Source organism: Aythya ferina, assembly GCF_964211825.1.
Source record: "Aythya ferina genome assembly, chromosome: 17".
In the NCBI taxonomy this organism is placed as follows: domain Eukaryota; kingdom Metazoa; phylum Chordata; class Aves; order Anseriformes; family Anatidae; genus Aythya; species Aythya ferina.
Window position 1 is genome coordinate 7,059,597 of NC_140316.1, and position 21,842 is coordinate 7,081,438.

General features: G+C 39.1%; 2 protein-coding genes across 9 annotated transcripts in view; one reads left to right on the plus strand and one right to left on the minus strand.

The window, feature by feature from the left end:
* Nucleotides 1-1,587, plus strand: part of MED15 (mediator complex subunit 15) — a 28,853-nt gene extending 27,266 nt beyond the window's left edge. For 3 of the 4 annotated variants that reach the window (XM_084538905.1, XM_084538907.1, XM_084538908.1), the window contains one exon: nucleotides 12-1,587. In XM_084538905.1, coding sequence (XP_084395031.1) covers nucleotides 12-148 — 137 coding nt within the window. In that variant the 3' untranslated portion in view covers nucleotides 149-1,587. The remainder of the gene's footprint in view (nucleotides 1-11) is intronic. The other variant, XM_084538906.1, reaches the window with a different exon arrangement.
* A 3,243-nt stretch (nucleotides 1,588-4,830) lies between these two features.
* Nucleotides 4,831-21,636, minus strand: SMPD4 (sphingomyelin phosphodiesterase 4). Of its 5 annotated transcripts, none has more exons than XM_084538895.1 (19): nucleotides 21,505-21,635; nucleotides 21,232-21,318; nucleotides 20,608-20,750; nucleotides 20,387-20,462; nucleotides 19,434-19,542; nucleotides 18,774-18,826; nucleotides 18,067-18,218; nucleotides 16,837-16,969; nucleotides 16,122-16,193; nucleotides 12,606-12,695; nucleotides 9,961-10,106; nucleotides 9,458-9,548; nucleotides 8,854-8,954; nucleotides 8,397-8,560; nucleotides 7,525-7,730; nucleotides 6,761-6,994; nucleotides 5,915-6,046; nucleotides 5,623-5,751; nucleotides 4,831-5,342 (listed from the first exon to the last, which is right to left on the minus strand). In XM_084538895.1, exons 1-19 carry the CDS (start codon nucleotides 21,541-21,543, stop codon nucleotides 5,016-5,018), a joined length of 2,484 nt encoding a protein of 827 aa, XP_084395021.1. In that variant the 5' UTR covers nucleotides 21,544-21,635; the 3' UTR covers nucleotides 4,831-5,015. The 5 variants fall into 5 exon arrangements, with proteins under 5 accessions (XP_084395021.1, XP_084395019.1, XP_084395020.1 ...); XM_084538893.1 differs by having other exon boundaries at nucleotides 16,065-16,193; XM_084538894.1 differs by having other exon boundaries at nucleotides 16,065-16,193; nucleotides 19,452-19,542; nucleotides 21,505-21,624.
* Nucleotides 21,637-21,842: the final 206 nt, after the last annotated feature.

The window sequence follows — 21,842 nt, forward strand, 5'->3', positions numbered from 1 at the left end:
TTCTTTTCCAGCAGCCAATCCCTTCTTGCAGTCAGTGTATCGATACATGACTTCAAAACTACTGCAACTTCCAGACAAGCATTCAGTCACAGCACTCTTAAACACCTGGGCGCAAAGTATTCGTCAAGCCTGCCTCTCTGCTGCATAACATCTCACTTCCTAAATCGTGAATCAAGAAATAAGGTCTTGAAAGCTGGCCTTTTCCACGTGCCATTGGAAAACCACAGGCATTTTGGGGAGGTTACTTCAGAAGAAAGAAGCCTTATGTTGTTTTGTTTCTAGGTGTCGGGTTCACTAGAGAACCCGGTGTTAGATTTAGCTTTCATGCTTTTTATCTTCTGCCTCTGTGGACTTTTGCCAGCATTTTCAAATATACAAAATGTGTATATATGGTTCTTGAGACTGTATTAGGAGAAGTTTTTATTGTCTTCTTAGAGAAGAAATTATTTGTGGACTTCCATCAGGGAGTCTGATTGATAAAAGAGGAAGCAGGGAGAGAATGCTCTAATTTGCTTCAGTTTGCAGAGTGCCAGTATTTCTTTCACATTGTATGTTTTGTGACCTGATGCCATCCCAGAAATAAATAAGCTGCAGCTAGAATGTGCTTGCGAACTTCCCTGTTTTGGAAGGAATCTTTTGCCTATTAGCTTTGCCCAGGAATGGGATAAATTATAGCCTTTTAAGGGCATCCCTCAAATATGTGAGATAAATCTGGGTAATTATGTTGGGGAAGAGGGGAGACCAAATAGAAGAGAATATATTTAATAGCTTTTTTTAAATGATACTTTGTATAAATGGTTTTTGGTTAGCATGGACCACATTTCTCTTGCTCCAAAAATGAGGTGATCAGAAAGAGGAGATATCAGTGTGCACACTGACTTCCCCTGTAAGAATATGTGTGTGTAAAGGTGGTGGTGAAACAACAGTTTAAAGTTTTAGTACCAGAAATCAATCCAGCAGCCTTGTAGCTATATGTTGTCTTTTACTGATGGAATAGAATCAATCTCTAAGGCATCTGGCTTACTTGGGGGAGTTGATGCAGTTTAGTGGAAATGCTTCCATACTACATGGTGTTGTTTTTAATTATTATCTTTTTTTTGAGAGTGAAGGAAGAAACAGGAACAGAACTGACAACTAATGTTTTGTGCCTTGAGCAATGACGGGCACTCAAGCTGGTCACCAGCTACTATATAGTTGGGCACTTCTAATGAGAACATTTGCCATGAGTAACTATAAATTCATGCATAGTGTGATTGTTTTTTTTCCATTCTTGTAATTTGTTCACTCAACTTCCTAGTGCAGAAAAATTTCAAATTTCAGATTTTCCCATTACATCCTGCTCCACCTCTCTGTACTGTGCAGCAAACCTTAAAGAGTAGCTGGACTCTCTTACGGTAGTGTCATGAAATTGCAATGACCTATGTAAATCTGTGTGATGTCAACACTTCTAGGATTTTTTAAATGTGGGTACTTAGTAAGCACTGACTGAGGCAGCAGAATGCTATCAGTATTTTGTATATGAACTAATGCATTATCTGTTTGTTTCTATTGTAATAAATTTATTATTATTCCTGTGTTGGATGCTAACATTACGCTGCTCTTCCCATGTTGATCCTCAGATACCAGTTCTGTTGCATCCGTTGGATGATGGTTACTTTGTTCTATGGTAAGTGAAAGCTCATGCTTTGAAGGTCAGGAGAAGAAATCATAAATGGCTCTTCATTCCATGCAACACTATCTCTACTGTTCTCATAGTGAATTGGAAGACCTGGTCAAGAGATCAGTAATGGTGTCTACAAACAAAAGATGTAGTTTTTTAACAGGTACTGTTACGTGACTGCCTCTTTGCACCAAAAGAACCAGTGGCGTCAATCCAGTTCTGGTGGAGAGATGTTCACATCACAAAAGTTTTGTCTGTCTATAATTGTCATAACCCAAGAAATGAGGATGGAGACTTTTTTAAAGCTAAAACAGACGGTCTAAAACAGACATTTATAGCATTTGTTTCTTAATTTGGTTAAAGCATACCTGGAAATGGATGCAAAATATACTATAAATGTCCCTCAGGTTTACAATACTTCCCTTAGTGCAGTTTTCAGAGCTGTCATTGTGGTTTTCTTTCAAAAAAGACGTAAGATGTTATACTGAGAGGTTGATGTGGGGTAGGCATCCTACCATGCCGCAACATTTCATTTGGGAAATAAATATTGAAAACTGGAAGTTGATCATGTGCCTGCAGCACGTAAGGTTAATAGCTTGATACCAACATAGATGGGTTTCTTTTCTGTTGATGCGCAAACTGTCATAAACCGGTATAGATATTTTCAAAATTAATAAATAAATGCAAGGTTATTCCCAAATCCTTGGAAAGGTGCACCAAGTTGGGAATAAATTATCATCAGCGTTTGGGTACTTTATCAGCTGTCAGGGGCACTGTGATTTCAAAAGCAATTCAGAAAATGCATGTTATGAACAATTCAGGGATTCGTACCTTTCAGAAATAGACAAGTATATTGTGAAATCAGAAATACGGAAGCCTGATCCTTTCATTTCTTGAACAACTGGTGTACAAAATGAAGTCAATCAAACTTTACTTGAAATGAAGTGATAATAGCAGTTGAACATTTGTTGTTGAAGTCCAGCATAAAAGGTCAAAGGAGTCGTAAGGAAACAAGATGAAGAACAGGAGTGTTGACTTCAAGAACAGTTTGAAGATAGCTCCTTTTAATAGCCCGAGTTCTGTTTCTCAACAAAGTTGTTCACTAGTGTTTGTTTCATTGGTAGCAGAATTGCCTTTTTTTATAGTGGGCACTGGGTGGCTATCAATCTGATTGCTAAATAAATATTGTGATTGCCTGAAACAATTTCCTTTTCAATTAGGAAAGGTAATAAGTTACAGTTCTTGTCCTACTGCTGAGCTGTGTGGTAGTGTCCTACCTGGCTGATTAGACTTCCAGCTTCAGAGAGAACTTTTTACCTCCCCAAAGTTTTGTTGTTTTGAATGAATTAGAGTTTTTCTTCCTGGAACCAAGGACGCTGTGGTGTTGGATGTTCCTGTTCTTCCAAATTTGTTAACTAAAGCACACCTCTTGTATGGGTGCAACAACTGCTCTGACCTAGTTCATTTTGTACAAAGGGAATAGCGTTACTGCTTGTAGAACCAAAGGCAAAATTTGATCATAAAAGGCATGAAATATACTAGAGAGAAATTTATAGCTAATGTTGACACATGCTAGTATAACTTAATTAATAGCAATAGTCTAAGTGAAAGGAATTCTTTATAATTCTATGCTGATAAAAAGCTATCTCCAAAAGAGGCTTATATTGCCATGCATCCTCTCTGTTTCTCACCTATGAGTTTTCTGAGAATGTTTCATATAGACAACACCTCTATTTGAGAAGGGAATAGGAAGCTATAGGAAGCAGTGCAGTTCCTATCCTCTTGAGTCTTCTTTGTCAACAACAGGCTCAATATTGAGGCAGCAGTATGCCCTGGCAGCCACGAAGGCAAACCTCATTTTGGGGTGCATTAAATGCAGCATAACCAGCTGTCAAAAAAGTTGATTCTCCCACTACATTTAGTGTTGGTGTGGCCTTACCTTAAATATTGTATGCAGTTCTGAAACCCACAGTATAAAAAGCATCCAGAGGAGGGCAGTGAAGCTGGTAAAAGGACTGGAAAGTATGCCCTGCGAAGAGAGGCTGAGGATGCTTGGGTTGTCTAGTCTGAAAAGGAGGCTGAGGGTCAACCTTGTTGCTCAAGCAGGGCCAGTCTCTTCCTCCTGGTAACCAATGACAGCACACATGGGAATGACAAGTTTCTTACTGTGAGGAGGGTAGTCAAACACTGGAACAGGCTTCCTAATGAGGTGGTTGATGCCCCATGCCTGTCAGTATTCAAGAGGCATTTGGATAATGCTCTCATTAATATGCTTTAACTTTTGTTTAGCCCTAAAGTCATCAGGCAGTTGGACTCGGTCTTTTTAGGTCCCTTCTACTTGAATGATAATGTGAATCTTTGAGGAAGTGGGACTGGTAATAAATAAGCAAAGGCAGTTTTTGTAATGAGTATAGTTTCTTTGCGTGGATTCATATTGGGAAGTGACAGAACATTAGTTTTGTTTTTTCAATTGTTCTGGAATTACTTTCCCTTAATTCTCTTTAACCCTCTGAAGTCACCTAGCTCCTTCTTTAGGCAGTCCTGCTTTTAAAGAGAGTGGGGGACTGCAAGGAGTTGACTTATTTATAACCTTGATAGGATTTCTCAAAGTAGAGTGAACTTGGTTATAAACATCTGATTGTATTACGTAGGTATGACTTCTCTTCTGTTTTTTCAAGTTCTCACCCTTTTTCAGGAGTGTTCCTGAGTGACAGTTTGGGCAAGCATGTAACTTCTGGATTACTGAATAAAAGTGTTTGTAGATGTATACTTTGTGAAAGAAACAAAGCAGTGGTTATGATTTCTCCCTAACCTAGTTTGAGGAACAACCTTAATGAATCGTACTTCTGAGGGAGCTGAATATGTGTGCAGGTTAAGCTGAAGGATGGAGTCCTGTAGATGCTGTAAAATGGCATGGAATAAGGTGAGTCACATCTGGATAACCTGCTAAATACATGGACTGTGTAGTGCAACCAGATAAATGCTATCCTTCAGACCAACAGAGTTTAGGCCATGTCTCTAGAACAGGGGTTGCATTAATAGATAATGTAGAACAGATAACAATGACTTTCAAATATCTAGCATTCATAATGAAAAAGAAACCAGACCTTTAGTCTCAGTGTGATGGCACATTCTTCCCACGCTCAAAAAAAACACTCACATTCACTCAATTGCATAGGAAAGCTTTTATAAAAATAAAATTTACATTGATTATTCCACACAACCACAATTGTTTAAAAACTCAACTGACTTTAGTATTTAAAAATACTTTTAAGAAGATCTGATAATTCACACATTTTAGTCACTGAATATCCCAGGATGATTTATTTTACAAGTATAAGCTGAGAGAAGGAAATTAGTGTTCGTGTGGTTTCCATCCTTCATAGAAGAAAGTCATTATTACAGCATAAAGAAAATAGCCCAACAGGATAATGAATGTGCAACCTACTGGCCCAATGTAAAACCAGGATGCAATGAAGTACATCATTAGCAAGGAAACAAGAGTCCTGTAGCTAGCCAGAAACCTCAGACTGATTCTTGGTCCCCAGTTCTGGTTTGTTCTGTCCTTCAGCACAGGACTATACCTGATTTTCTGTATGATGTGGGGATTGGTAAGATGATAGCGACAAAATCTGCCAACAAAATCTTCCCTGGAGCAAAGCATATCCATCTGATCAGCAAACTGAGGTAAGAAAAGTTCAAACATTAGTTTTCTACTGCAACTAATAAAGTGAGTCTAACTTACTTTTACAATGTCCTTTTATAGGATGAGGATACGAGATAGGAGTATTATAGGAGATTTTTTTTAAAGTATTTCAAATACAGTAAAGCAGTTCTTTGTAAGTGTGGACTTCCATCCTATATCACACCAATAGGAAGAAAAAGATTGCTTTTTCTTTCTTAGTTGCAAAAAAGAACAGGACTTTGCAATGAAAAATATAAAAAGTTGGTACTGTACTTACCCTTTCATTAAGTGCTGAGGATAAACGAAATAAGAGGCGGACAAGAGTGGCATTTTCATAGCTCCTGATGGGCTGAAGCTCAGTATCTCCTTGATACTGTACCTCAAATCTACGTAAGCCATTTATCATCTAGGAACAGGAAAATAAACCCTGTATCTTGTAGCTCCCATTTGAAATGCCTTTATAGTGGAACCTCTCTTAGCCCCCAGAAAAAATGCATTTCTCTTGCTGTAGAAGGTAACTTTTCTCAAAAACAATGTAGGGTAGCAATACGGAAACTTTCTTCTCTTACCTGGTACCTGCCAAGAGGTGTAAGAATGAGGCCATCCTCACTTTCAATGCAGTCTGGAAGCTGCTTTTTTCCATTCTCATCTTGAGCTGTCCCACACTTCATCATCATCTGGGTCAGTTGTGCTTCATTCAGCTACTCAAGAATAACACACTTCTAAAGCATATGTTTGATCTACTTTCATCTATTTCGTTTACCTTCACAAACTCCTTAACAGTGGAAGCCTTTGACAGCCAGCAAAAGAAAGCCTTAACATCACTTCCCTTAGAAATGAAAAGGAGAAAATCTTCACGTGGGCATTTATCAAATCCCAAAGAGGTGTTTTGATATCTCCTTACTCCTGAAGAGCTGTAAAATAGCTGTCTTCTCAGATCTGTATGAGCGAGTGTGGTAAAAAATTAATCTGTTCTAAGTTTAGTTAAAGAAACGGGCAACGTCTAGTTCCTCCATTCATCTATAGCTACAACTGTATGTTGTATTTTTGTAGTTCTTTACATTTAGTAGCTAGAAGACTGTTTTTAGAGTTTGAGCCATGCAGTGGCTATACATAAACATGAGAGTAGGCATAATTTAAGACTCAACTTTGGTATCAACTACTGTAGAGTCCAACAGAATGGTCATAAAGTGTGCTTGATAGAAGTTCAGAGCATCTAGTTCCATTTATATTGAAAAGGGTTTTGAAGTATTTGGGTGAAGTAAAGCCTAAACAATGTTTAAAACAAAGTTTTCTAGCTGGATCACTGGATGGCTTTGTGACCCCACAAAGCACAAGAACTAGAAGTACATTTGAGGAATCCTGATTCTTATTCATGCTGCCACATGGGAAGTTATTAGAAAGATGTTACATACCTTAAAGATTTGGCATAAATATTCCAATGCTTTCTCTAAATATTCATCTGTTTTTTTGATGCTGTCTTGCCCAATTTCATCAAGGTCATTACCAGTGTAGGAACCATTCATCTCTGATGGTGTAAATTTAAACCATGAAAAGAAGGAGTGGCTAGCACTTGTCTCTGCAGAATGGTCAGATATGGATTTTGCTGTCTGCTGTGCCTGACAGATTAACTGAGCCAGTTTTAATACCTAAAACAAACAAAAAGTTATTAAATATGGGGTGTAAAAGGCAACTAAGCATCGGTAGAGGGATAAAACTGCCTTGACGCTTGGCAGAGAGAGCAAATCCAGACAACTTGCTCTTTTAGCTCACATGGAATTGTGCTACGATTGTCAGTTGCATTTCCAGTTGCTGTTGAAGTACTTAAGAAGAGCTCTGCTTGTTTTTTATCTGCTTTTTTTCTAATGCTAGTTTCATCTGAATGGCTGATGGATACTGATCAATACAATAAATCAGAAGTTCACAGTAAGCATATTTGAAAAAAAGTACTATCAATATACTACTCTAAGGTAGCAAGCACTTAAATTAACTTATTTGGTAAAGAGTGGGTAGCTTTTTACACCTGTGCTAGATTGAGACCTCTCAGATTCCAAAAGTCACCATCAGCGATCTTCTAACTATATGGTATTGCCGATTGGAGTTTTCTACCTTATCATGTGGATGCTCAGCATTAAGATAACACCTGTCAAAATAGAAAGACTTTAAGAAATTTGCTTACCAAATTCCTGACTTCCGTGCCAAACATCTGTTTATACTGGAAGTCCTGTCCTTCCAGGCTGTAAACATGACTCTTCACCTTAAATGAGGCATCTGTAATAGTCGGAGGCCATGATGAGAAGAAGCTTCCAGAGAGCGTGGGGGTCATAAAAAGTCGGTGTTGACGATGAGGCATAACAAGTTCTGGCTCCAGGAATAACTGTTCTCCTAGAGTTTGAAAAGAGTAGTGCAGATGGTTATGCAATATTCTAGCTTTTGCTTGGGGGAAAGTCTAGCTGAAAGGATCTGAAAAGCAAGTTGCCAAGCAGACTTAGGTAGATAGGTAGTTTTTCCATTTTAATCCTCTCCACACAGAACAGAAAATACTTTTGCATTTAAATCAAAGTGCATTTAAATGCAGACCACATAGCATTTTAAGCCTGTAATTGGTTTCCAACAAGGGCATTGGGGAATCATGACACTTAACACTTTGATACTTGTCAAATCTTGAGTCTCCCAAACTTGCTAATTATCCTGAAGTACATCCACGACTAGCTCTTTTGTTAAATATAGACACATTTAGAAGTATAAGAACTTCTAATCCTGAGCTAAATAACCAAGTAAAACCATTGTAAGAAATGCCACTTTATTGTAAACACACAGTATTGTGTTTTCCATTCTTCAAAGAAAAATTGCTGAAAGAAATCTAAGTGATGGTGACCACAAGTGAACTGTAGACATATTAAAACAAAAAAGTGAAAACATGCAAATATTTGAATAGCTAAATGGCATGTAAAATAGGAGAGTAAATCTATTCAATGCTTCTGAGATATGGTGTAGCTGTTGAGAAGAGCATGAAACAGGATAGCATGAGATATCAGAATATCCATTTACCTTTCAGAATCATTTCAGCTAGGTTGGGCTGAGCAAAGACCTTGGCTACTCGGAACACCATGAGCGCATTTTTTGGACTGACCAAGTCTGTTCGAAGAGCTCTGTTCAGAAATCCTACAAACAGCTTAGTGTACATAAGTAGGTTTTCCTGAATGAAGGCAGCCCTAAAAAAGTGAGTACAGGATTTGTGAGTACAGTTATATAAACAATCATGATTTTGTCTTCTGGGAAGCAATTAAGGGAATGTTTTTATACTTTCTCTGGAAAGATCCCCTATTTGCACTGAAACAAAAGAATACTCTCAAAACAAAAGCTTGTATCATGAGATGTCATCTCTTTTCCTGTACAGGAAGCTAATTCAGATTGGTGGATGCTTCCTGAAATCCTGCTATTAGACTCAGGATCTGCATAAACTTGAGGCTTGTTTCAGATTACCCACAGCTGCTTTCCTACTTACCATTTCTCAGACACACTTCGAGGTAAGAGCTCTGCAGTTTGAGGTGGTTTTTCAGGAGCATACCTCCAAGGCTGCAAGTAACTTAACCACATCTCAAGAACCTAAGCAAAAATCATAGAACAACAAGTGAGTAGTGATAGTTCTTTAAAAGGAAGATGGAAAGATTTTTTGGTTAGCTATTATAAGTACTGGTCTGATTTTTTTTTCCTGCTTGCAGAAAGTAGTATTTATACTATCTTTCTACATTAAATTAATACTATATTACTTCTGTTTACGATGTTATTAGGTGAGACCCATAATTAGGTTAGAACCTCTAAGTATGTAACTGTTTTAAGAGTAAGACCTGTTTCTGTTCAATCAAGAACTGTTTTCAGTGTCAGAAAACTGAGCCAATGCCATGTAGTAATTCTCACCAAAATGTATTAGACATAAGATGACAAACTGGTATGCTTTTCCTAACATTAAATAGTAGTGTTATATAAACTATTTCACTGCTTTATGGAAAAAATAAATAAATTTGAAGACCAATAGAGAGCTGCTAAGCAGCAAAAACTAAGTACTAGTTTTGTTGACTACATGCTCAGGAAGATATGTAGATACATACTGCTCTGAAAGAGGCATCCAGGGGCCAGTGGCCAAAGCAATGTTGCAGAAAGATATAAAGTTTCTGCTGGACAAACCGAGGAATCACAACCCTGCAAGAAGATTCAAATATTGTCAAATCAGCAGCAAATCTCTAAAACAACTACCCATCCCCTTTCCACAAATGCAAATACAGAAAGGACTGACCCAATTTTGTTCTTTCTTAACTGAAGCTATTTCTGGCCACTGAATTTCAGTTCAACTGCATCTGTAAAATTCTCCATTAACCTTAACCAGAATCCTCTGGTAGCATTTTCTTTTCTTTGACTCATACCCTATCAGTTTAACAGCAAGACCCCTGTATTTTGAGGCTGACGTCCCATCTAATGGACGTAAGAAACATTGTTTGTTAGCTGTCACATACGCTGAATAATGTACTTCTGTACTTCAACACCTCAAGGAAAGCAGTTTGTCAGGGAGAAGATCTGTATGTTCCATAGACAGGCTGCTCATGTACTTACGTACCTTTTAAACTCCTCCAGTGGGCTGGCTGTGTGGGAGTGAGCTGAAGGGGAGAGAGGCTCTGGTTTCAGGCTGTTGCTGAAAGCATGCAAATGCTTTACGAGAAGTCTTACCACTAGCACATGCTCTTCAGTGGGTTTAAATGACTCCTAGATTTGAAGCAAAAGACAGGAAGATAGCATTATATGCTAACTCTCCAGGAGATAATTCAGGAAAATTAAATTTTCAGATCAAAAATTCAAACACAAGAAATACTCTCTCGTGCAGGCTCTTCAGTGTAGTTTGGTGCCAGGTGACTTTAGACAGACTTGCTCCCTAGGACAAACTGCATCAATCTTTTGCTTGGTTCACTAAGAAACACTAAGAAACATTGGTTCACTAAGAAACAATCAAGTATTTATGATGTGATTGTAAGAAGCATCTACAGTATCTCTGGGCATTGAATTTCAAGCCAGCATTCTCTGTGTGAGCATAACAAAACAGAATGCATAGATTTCCACTTACCCAATCTGAAAAAAGGATTCAGCTGTTCATTATGGTTATAAGTTCACTGCTGCAAACAGCACAACAAATCCTTTGTTATGCTCTTGGCTGACTTTCCTAAGAATTCTCCTTCCTATGCTATTACTCATCTGTCTTATACAAAAGGATAATCATAGGAAGAGTTACAGTAAGAATATGAACTGCTTCAAGTCCTGCATGATTCTGCTACTTCTAACATTGTTATAGGTAGAAGTAGCCCAGGCGGAAATAGCACAAAGAGTGATGGTGAGCCACAGTGATGTTGCTAACATGACTGAGTGTATGATATAGCAGCAAGATGAATGAGGTTAAAAAAAAAAAAGGAACTAGTTGTTCTGGGTGAGTGCAGAACACTAGAGCTCGTCTGCTGCACAGCCTAGGGACAAAGCACTAACTCCTTTGCTACTGTAATCTGCTTTAGGAGCAGTGAACTAACCTCAATCCGCTACTGAAGGTGGTTTATAAGATAGATACCATTTGTATTCTAAATCTCACAGCTCTCATTTATACAAAGTCAAGAGGAATGTAGAAGAAACTAAAGTTACAGCTGCAAGTATAATGGACGATGCTGGAAGAGCGTATTAGACAGTAGCTGCGAGGTATTTCCAGGATTCCACAATGAAGCTATGCTGAGGTAAGATTTTAAATACGACTGTAGGGGACTGGCAGGCATATTATACTAAAAGCCTCTGCTTCCTGAATTCAGCAGTAATTTCACTGCTATGGTTCTATATACACACATATATAAACTATATTGTATATGGGTCCATGTCCTTTTTGTCTGCAATGCCTGAGGCAAAGCAGATGTCTTTCTACATTCCTCATCAGGTCAAACTTTTTTCTGAAGGTTTTACTACACCGTAAAGTTCACTCCAGGAAAAGATTCAAGGCATGATGACAGACCTCTTAATATGGTAGATCTGAGTTTTCTCTAGGGGAGCAGATAACATGTTACCAGTTCTAATGCAGGTCTTGTACTTACCAGCTCCTGGTAAGTAAGCATGTTTTCTAGTCCTACCAAGCTTAGATAAAGATTCCTAAAAGTAATTAGATTTAGTACCCTGCTATAGGCCTTGAATGGGTGTCACTTCCTAAAAATTCTAGACTCCCCTTGAAGGTGCCTTTGGAACTTGCAAAGCCACCATTTCAATGCAAGGTTTCAGATCACATTAGTAGTTTCTCCACATACAAGTTCTTACTTCCTCCTAGCCAGAATCACCAACGTGACGAATGTTACTGTTTTAAAAGTATTGTTCCTCATAAATGTTTTGGTTGTCAAACCTTAGCTTACAGGATATGTTTTTTTTCTTCAACACGTTAATTAGATAAATATAGTTTTGTTTTTTTTTTTTTTAAAAAGAGTTAAAGCCAACTATTAGTTCCTGTTTTCCTTTTTAAGTAGTACCTTGAGATTTCATAGTACTTAATACAAAAATAAAGGATTTAACAGCAGGAAAATTCAATATAGTGCTAAAGAGCTTTATAGTATAGTAAGAGCTTTATACTGTATATGATTAGCCCTCCCCTTTCCCAAAATGAAAACCCAATGAATAAAGAGCTGGAGTAAGGAAAGAGGAATCAACAATCCGTTCCAACAGGAATGTTTTTACATGCACATTTCCTGAACAATCTGCAAATGTACCACATGTGTCATTTTGCAAACACTACTACAAATTTGGCACTATCCAACGGTATTTCACTGGCCAAAAAGAAACTAGACATTACCTACTTTCATTTTACTTTACAGCCATGCAAATTCTGAACTTCCACACAAAATTTGCTTAAATAATTGGCTTGTGAGGCCAGTTCAGGCACCAAAAGATGTTAGCATAGCTGATAAAAAAAAAAACTCCTTCTACGATGCATTATAAGAATGCATCTCTAAAAACTGAGTTTCCAGTTAGTCCTAATGTGCTAGACTTTAACTGTTTTCTCCATGAGCTTTGCTAGTAGCCCTCGCTATCTGCTTTCACTAAAAATTTAGTAAATCTCAATGTGGTGTACTCAAGTTGTAAAACCACATTTTATCTGTACAGCAGCTTTTTCTGCTAGCGCCAATACACTTTGCAGATTATAAGATGGAACAAGATTTTAAAAAAGGAAACAAAATGAAAAGATGATAATACTTGGTATGCGTGGAGGGCCTGGTAGCTGGATTGGGCAGGACTACCGTGGTGTTTACTGGAGATACTGAGTCGGTAGTGGAGAACCTCCAGCTGAGACAACAGAAACAAAAAAGGAAGGGGGGAGGGAAAAAAGGAGAGAAGAGAGCAAGAGAAAAAAAAAGTGAGAATGAGCCCAAGGAAGAAGGGTGGGGGGAAAAAAATGAACATCACAAATACTGTCAGGGACAACATATCACAGTAACAACTGCAGCCACAGTATCCTCTTCTTTTTGGTGTTCATTAGCATGATTTCACAATGTCTCATACCCTTTATCAACCTGCAAATACAAGTGGGATCAGGGGTCAAAGAATGTGCAGCTGTGGCCTGTTTTTTGCACAGAGAGCCTCAGAGCAAATAGTGGTAGGGGATATGGAGCTTTTGCCAAATATACTACAGACAGACCTGCATCAGGTCTGCAGGAACAACTGATCCAAACTGAGTTTGAAAGCTTTGTCGTCAGTGGAGAAGCAGGGTTTGTATACTGGGAAGAAACTGAAATTAATATTTTGTTCTTCCCAAAGATGAAGAGGAGGAAAAGGTTGGCTTTTTAAAATCACTGTGAGCCTGTCCAGTAAGTTTCCAGTTCAGAGAAATCGTCAGTCCTCTGCTTCTACTTATAGGCTATCTGTGAGGGCTGCAGGTCTTGCGAATTTCCTTAGGAGGAGAAATTGCTTTTACTGTTACGGAAACATAAGTGTCTAAAAAGATAAGTGGCAAACCCAACATACAGCACATTGTATGCTGATGCAAAGGCATCTAGCTTTAACGCTGAAATCCCTGCAAGCCTCTGCCAGACCCCTTCTTGGTAATGTACAGAGTATTTTTTGGACAATGTGATGGTGAACAGGATACTGTAGCGACAGTGACACACATGTATGAAATTATGAAAAAACATAAAACAAAATGTACACTACACAGATCCCAATGACTACTGTTAGGCAGCTAAACTAACTCTCCAGATCACACCTCTGCTATCATTGATCAGCCCCTACTCAATTTCCTCTAGTGCCAGTTGGTATCTTTTGGTTTTATACTTTTCTAGGAGTGGTAGAATTGTTACTGTAAGCTCTTTGACAGCTCAAACACATCATCCACTGCATAATCAACAGCAAGAACCTGTTGTCTAATGGGTGTTCCACATGCAGTGCTGGGGTTTCTGGCACATGGTATTGGAAGGTCAGGAAGCATTACGTAAAGTGTCAATCTCTTAAGAGTTCAGTGTGATTACAGCAGAATGAAATAGGAAAAAAGATGCTGCACGCTTGGGCTCTGGAACATCTGAGGAGAAAGTGAATGGAGAATGTAAAAAAACAGGGAAACAGCTCAATTAATGGAGAAAGCAGTGAAACTCAGCATAACAAATAGTGACAGCCTATGTTCCCACCAGACACAGAAAAAATTAAAAGCAGGAAAAGTAGAAAAGAAAGCATATCTTCTCAAAAGGAATTCTTTACTATTCGTTCCCTCCCTTCTAAAGAGATGTCTGTGATGAGATGACAAGTTTTAAGAGGAACCTATCATTCCTTGAAGCACTTCACAGGAAGAAGTTGGATATCTGGGATTTGAGTTGGCCCATCAATACAAGTCTGGCTGCTGGACAAAGAAAGAACAAGTTCTGTGGAACCCCATACCACCCTCCAATACAGGTGTGTAACCATTTCAAGTCACTAATAGTGAAACAGGTCCCAGATTCAGGGATCAGTGGTCACTAATTGCCCCTCCCAACCACACAAGGCTAAGTGGCATCAAGTGAGTCTGCATAGTTATTAATCATTTTAAGAACAAGGTTTAGGGTGTTCTTGGATTTCCAGTTGAACCCTTTAACCCTTATGTTAAAACAAAATTTGTATTTCTGTGTATTTTCCTTCCTCGTCTGAGGAACTATGAAACAAGCTATTATCCTGAAACTAATGTACAAAGCTTTTAAGTAACACTGACTTATGAACAGTCCTGTCCCCTGCTCAACTGGAACCTTTCCTCAGTCCTGCAAGAGAGGTCCTTTGTCCATTTTTTGATGTCATGGGGAATTAGTCCCTTACTCAGATGTTTGTAGCCTTAAAGAGTGAAGGCCCTGCTTTTTTGTTTATTTTTTTTAATTCAAGTCCACAATTGCTTCCTGTAAGGGATGAAAGTAAAATATCATGTAGTTGTGGCCGCCAGTTGTGGTTCAACACACCTTGCAGAGGAGCACAAAGTGATGACTTTTAGAAAACTTTAAGCTCCTCCAAATCCCTACTTCACCATCAAAGTTGCTGTCTAAATTGTTGTTTCTTAATAAAGAGAACATCTGAAATACAGAGGGTGAACAGAGGAGAGAAGTTTAAAGCAATCATCATTTCTGGTTTAAGCACAGCGCTTGATGCACAGAGACTAGACAGACAGACAGACGACAGGTACTTCAAGCAAAGCCTTCCCATCACCAGTGCATAGCCATGCTGCTGGGGGTCTCAAGTGGAGACTTTGCAACATTAGTAAGAGTTTGCAGTTTAACCTTAACTTTAAAAATAAAAGACAGAACCCATTGCACTTCAGCTCTTCCCCAGCAAAACATGCGTTTGCTATTTTTAATGCCTGGTGAAGTGGAAGATTAGAATTTCGCAGTTGATCAACCTGCATGTTTCACACGGGAGTAAATCCTGTGTAGCTTTTACATTTTTTCTTCTCCTTCTATAAAGTCCCACTACATCTCAAGAGGGAATTCTGAGGATCAAAAATTTCTCCTCCAAATTCCCATTGCATTTATAGTGCCTAGTGTTAGCCTCGAGAGCACTTAGTTTTCAAATGCAATAGCTTTACTGGACGGCCACGACAAACTGCTTAAAACAGTGCACTGTAAGAGAACTTGCAAGATGTTTGAACTCTGTAGCTACAGAGCTGCTTCTGACACCATTTTATGGTGAAAATCCTGTTTTGGAATACAAAATAACAAAAATGGTTTATTCACTTATTATTAAACTGTCATTCAGTTTTATTTCCCTTTCGCATTTGGCTTTATGCTATAAAACGGTTACAGATTTTAGAAATAACTCATGTGTATTTCAGGAACACTGAATTGCTATTACTGCTGGACATTAATTTTAGATTATTTTAGTAGCATTGTTGCCCCAGCAGGATTTAATATGGTATTATAATACGATATTTCCACTCACTTAGTGCTTTGATTGTTGTGACCATCCCACAAACTCATCTTTAAAAACAAAACAAAACAAAACAAAAAAAAAACAACGAAACAAGTTCTGCAATGAAGGCAAGTCTGGATGACACACTTACTCACAACATTTTCTGTAACTGGAGACTAGCATTTTTGACACACTGACACAGATGCTTTGACAAGTTCTTTCTTTCCTTTGAACAATATACCAAAAAAAACAACAACAACAACAAAAAAAAACACCTCTACTTAGAACAGAAGGTTTTACCCTAAGATAAGAAGTCAACCACCAGGTGATGTTCATGAATGAAGTACAAGCTGTTACCTTGACATGAGGGGACTGCATTTTCTGATACATTTCCAGTGAATAATGATGAAGCCACATTTCAACAAATATCTGTAAAAGAAATATTTTCTGAGCTAAGGGAAAAGAGAAATAATCTAAGTCATGTCAGTTACAAACTACATACAGAAAACCACAGTATCTAATTTGAAAACTAAGCTGTAATTGTAAATAGACAGGCACCTATTCAGAGATGTTTTGGGTTATCATATAAAATCATGGCAAATGACTGAGTTAGCACAGTTTAGAGGTGCTAACACATCGGTAATTCAGTTCAGCTAAACAGTAGCAAGTTGTTTGAGAAAAACTGTTAAGTCCAGATTCTCCTTTCAACCCCTGATGGTGAACAGAAGCAACTTTTCTGCTTTTGCCCTTTGCTTAGAGCATAGAATTGATGTAAGTTTTTTTTTGTTTTTGTTTTTGTTTTTTTTAAGTTTGCATATTTTTTTCCAGAGAATTTTCTACATAGAGACTGGTTGTTAGGTATTCAATCTAACAAAAAGATATGAAGTGCCTTTCTATATTACAACTTAACAGTTTAACAGTACTACTTTGTTTCACTAACAGAAAAGAACAGCTGCACTGCCCAGTGCTCCATACAAGCTAGAGCAAAACAGACTAACTCTATATGTTTTAAAAAGAAGACATCCCTCAGCAACAAGAAATGTTTTTACCTCCTGCCCTAAATCCAACTTACTTGAAGCAGTGTTTCTGATCTCCAGATCTCCTGGGAAGCAGGGTCAGCATTGACAGAAGGCTGATGGGCAATGTGCCGTTTCAGCAAGCTGGTGTGGTGCATGCCATAGGAAGTGAAAGGCACTGCTGGAGACCTTTAATGACAAATTAATAAAAGTACTGAAGTCATTAAGCCTCAGGACAGGGAGATGTATCATTGCTTTTGATCACTGGTTTGTAAAGTGGGAAAGAGTTGTTAAGAAGTAAAACTTGATAATACAGCATGTAATGATTAGTCATTTTAATTTAAAAAACAAAGCACGTCATTATTCATACTGCATTGAACCAGCTTGACCCAGACCTTATGTCATGTTCAGTAACATTATTTATTTATTTATTTATTTTACTTTCTCCAGTTGTATATTTTTTCCCTTTTCCTTTCGTATTCATGAAATGTATTCAAAATGCAATTATAAAAGATATTACTACTCTTTTTTTTGTTAGTATAAGCTTGCTAACACTGATAATACTCCAAACGTAGTGATTTCATTATATGATTTTATAATTAATATGTCCCAGCTTTTTATATTGGGAAGTTATAGATAAAACTGGAATCAATCAAAAGATGATTCTTTGTTGCTTGTACATACCTTTTCTGTTCCAATGACAGATACATTTCAGACTTTCAAATGAAACCTCTATGTTAAAATAGAGTGAATATAACACAGAATCATAGAACAGCTTGGGCTAGAAGGGACCTTAAAGACCATCTAGTTCCTATCCCCTTGCCACAGACAGGGATGCCACCCATGAGTTCAGGCTGCCTGGGGTCTCACCCAACCTTGGTCTTGAACACCTCCAGGGATGGGGTATCCACAACCTCTCTAGGTAACCTGATCCTGTGCCTCACTGCCCTCTGAGTGAAGAATTTCCTCCTAACCTCTAATCTAAATCTCCCCTCTTTCAGTTTAAAACCATTCTCCCTTGTCCTATCATTATCTGCCCGAGCAAAAGTTGCTCTCCATCTTTTTTTTTTTTTATTATTATAAGCCCCCTTTAAGTATTGAAAAGCTGCAAGGAGATCTCCCTGGAACAAATATAGAATTTATATAAATATATATTTTTATTTCTGTGATAAATACATAGTGATGATAGAGTAGAGGTGTTCTCTTCCTGTTAGAAATTTAGTTCCAACAAGCCACATTTTATAAGGAGTGCTCCCCAAATCTGCCTCTGGCACTGTAGTCATTACCTGGGAGTCGGGGAAGGGATGGCTCCACCAGGATTTGAAGAAGGTGGAGGAAGGACACTTCCTTCTGTGGGTAGGAAACACTTCAAGTACGTGTCCACCAAGATGAAGTAAGCACTGTTGGAAGGGCTGATGTGATGGGCGATGGGTGAGTTCTGAAACAGAGACACAGGTTATGCTTGGAGTTATAAACTGTTCCTAGTGGTGACTTAAAGTGAGCATCTGCTACACAGCCTTATCCATTTAGCATAAATAGTCAAAAGCCCAACAAAGACACTTTGGAGCAAAGTTAAAGCAACTAGTTGTATAGGAACCACTGCTGTGAATGTAATGAAGTATGAGAAGAGTGCATTGCAAGTGACTCAGCTAACAACAGGAAAAGGAACCAAATAACCAAACACCACAGCGCACTGCTGTGATTTTGACTGTATAAATGGTGTTAGTGGAGGAAGGGGTAGGAAACCCACTGGGAGGCCACTGCACGCTGTTTGTACATTGTTGGACAGACTGCATGCTGGTGCATACAAGTATTTTGTCTATCACCCAATCTTACATCATCTCCTTAGAGAACTGAACCAAAGCAGTAACAGCAATAGTTCTGTCTGTACTTTTAGGATTTAATTTAGCTAGACAGCACCTCAGAAGGCTCTTAAAGCATTGTGAAGACAGGCTTAGGCTATTTAAGGGAAAAAATTGTGACGTGTACTTACCTTCTGTGTAATTAAACTAATTGCAAAGTAAAACATGTAATATTCAAATGGATCTGGAAGAATAGAGTCAAGGATTAGATTAAAAAAACAGGTACAGCTGTTAGATAGCTAGAGATGCTGACTGGATGTTAAGTTTGTTTTGTCAGGGGTAAATTAATTTGTTAGGGACTTAACAGCAAATTCAGCTTTGACTTCTTGTTTTCCAACTGACTTCAACATACTAGTAAGTTAAGTTTTCTCTATGTGGCAAGATGTGTTTGCATTACACTTCTTAGCACATTAGACTAACTGAAACCAGTGCAGTGGCAGCTAGATGGCTCCTAACAAGCACACAAGCTGCAAATTTAATGTGTCTTTTGGCTTTTTCTATGCTATTACATAAAGTAAGAGTAGTTACAAAAATGAAAATAGTGAAATACTGGCCCTAGTAAAGTCACTGGACTTTTGTTTTTGACTTGAATAAGGCCAGAATTTCCCTAAAGGTTTATACAAAGAGGACAAATTTATTTTTCATTGGCTTCTAAACACGTCTGACTTGTCCAGACTTTTCAGCATGACAGCGATTTACCATAAACATATAATAAATACATAACAATTACTTTGTAACATCCCAATTTTAGACAATTAAAAGGAATTAAATATCCAACTGCTAAAGGATACTAAGAGCCAAATTCAAACCTAAGCCACCAGATGAAGGAAACTGGACTTTATTGTGGTATAGAGAGCATTCTGGTAGGACTTGCTCTTGTATTGAAGCCTTCACAGGACCCTAAAAGACAGAGTAATGAGATATCAGTCAGGCTACTCAGCATATTCAGAGAGTATGTTTTCAGATTGTGAAGCTCTGCTGCATTCCAGGAGCATGTCAATATTCATCTCAGTGGGATTTTACTGCATTGCAGTATTTCCTTGTGCAAATCCATGCTCTTTAGATAACTACCAATTTTTTCACAGAAAACGAGTATTTCAATGCAAGGAAAAAAAAAGCCTTCACAAAGACACTTCCAGTTGTAGTGAGAACAGCAGGAGACTGATGTCTTTATGACAGCTTTGTTAGGGCAGCTGAGCTGTGGACTAGCAATTGCTGAATACTTAACTGATGTTTCTTTTTTTAAAGGCTATAGAAATATCTAGATCCATTTCTAAATAGCACGTAAGTGGTCAAAATAATAGAAATACAGTGAAAGAACTCTGCAGATAAACACTTTTGTATAGTTGTTATGTGTTATACTTCATATCCAGGACAGTAGTAGGCCTTCAAACACATGGGCTAAAGTGCTGCCAGAGAACTCACTGTTCCCTGACGAGCTTGGAAAACGATTTTCAATTCCACAACTACTGGTACGCCACTTTCTCTGGGGACAGGATTAGAATCAGTGCACCTTTCCTGGCTGAACAGCACAAATATCTAGCTGCAGACAGCCGTCATCTCCTACAGTTTATGGTCAGGAATTCTCCTTTCCAGGCTACCATTTAAGGATGCTCTAAGACTGGAGCACTAAGGCTATCAACATGACCTATATCAAATACTACATAGAAAGCGTGTGCAATGTTCCATCCAATAGCTGCAAAACCAATTACATTCTCTTTTTACAAATTTTTCAGTTACTTACTGGAAGATATGAGACTGGGAAATCATATCTGTACTCTTCTGCTTGGAGTTTGTATACCAGCTTCATCATTGGACCACTGCAAACAAGCATTGGAAAGAAAATCCATAGTAAGTACCCTCTTCTGTCTCACTATTGTAATTATGTTTGCAGTAACGGAGAAAAGTTAAGTGCTGGTTATTCATTCACCAGACCTTTTTCTGTACTGAAATGCATGAGTTTACCTGGGGTCCAGGAAATCCAAAGCCACAGAATATTCAGTAGGATTTGTTCTTCCTTGCAAACAGCGAAGATTCCAGCCTACGATAATGCCATCCAGGCTACCAAAAATGCTCTCCACCAACCATGGGAAGATGCTGTGTAGTTCCTTTAGGGAAAACAGACACCAATAGTTAATGTGTGTGCTTCCTTACTTGAACAATCTCTCTTGTAGGCTCCAGAGTGCACACAGATAGCCTGCCAGCTGTTAACAGGACCCTAGTTAACAGGATTAGTTATTACTGTTTCTAGATTATCGCTATCTGGGCAGAGCTTCCATTCAAAGTAATTTATTATGTTACAGCAGTTACAGGAATTCTGTCCTGACTTCTCATCTAACTCAGGATGCCACAATACTGATCAGTATCGCATGCAATTGTTTGTTAGATCATAAACATTAGTTCCCCCCATAAAGAAGGCTGAAAGCTATACAAGTACAGTCGGCTGAAACAACTATTTAGCGACTGGATAAGCTGTTTTTTGTTTTTAATTCTCGGAAATACCGGATTCCCACTGCTTCACCAGAGGGCCTCAAAGCTCTGGGTAATGGGAGCAGGAGCAATGCCGGGGGCACACCGCCGGCCGCTCACCTTGGCGGGGAACTCCTCGATCACCGTCTCTAGGTCGTGGCACCTCTGCGCGAAGGGCTTGTTCACGCAGTCCGCCTTCAGCGTGGCCTGCCGGAAAGCACACGGGGAATCAGGGCACGGCGCCGCAGGACACAACGCTTACAAAAACGAGCCCTCGCCACCGCGCCCGGCATCCCTGAGGTAACACCGCCCATAAACTTGCAATCGGCGGTGCCCACCCCGCAGCTACTTCACGGGGCTGCTCCCTCAACCGCCACCGCGGCCCCGACCCACCAGCAGGAAGCTGGGCTGCTGCAGGTGCGGGCCGGCCATGGTGCGCTGTGGTGCCGTGCCGTGCCTCCCTCCCGCTCCCCGCCGCTTCTCCTCAGCGTCACCGCTCCCGGGCGGCGCAGGGCGCTGACGCCATCTTTGTCCCACCTCCCCTACCGGGGCGGGGGCTGCAGGTTGCCATGGCGACGGGCCGGCGGCTTCCATGCCTAAGATGGCGGCCGCGCTGAGGGGAGGGGGCGACATTGTGCTCCTTGCGTGCCTTGCACTGGTGTGAGGGTCAAAAGGTGCTAAAATGTAACCGTGGCCCCAGGCTAACGGCAGTCAGACGTTGATTACGTGGG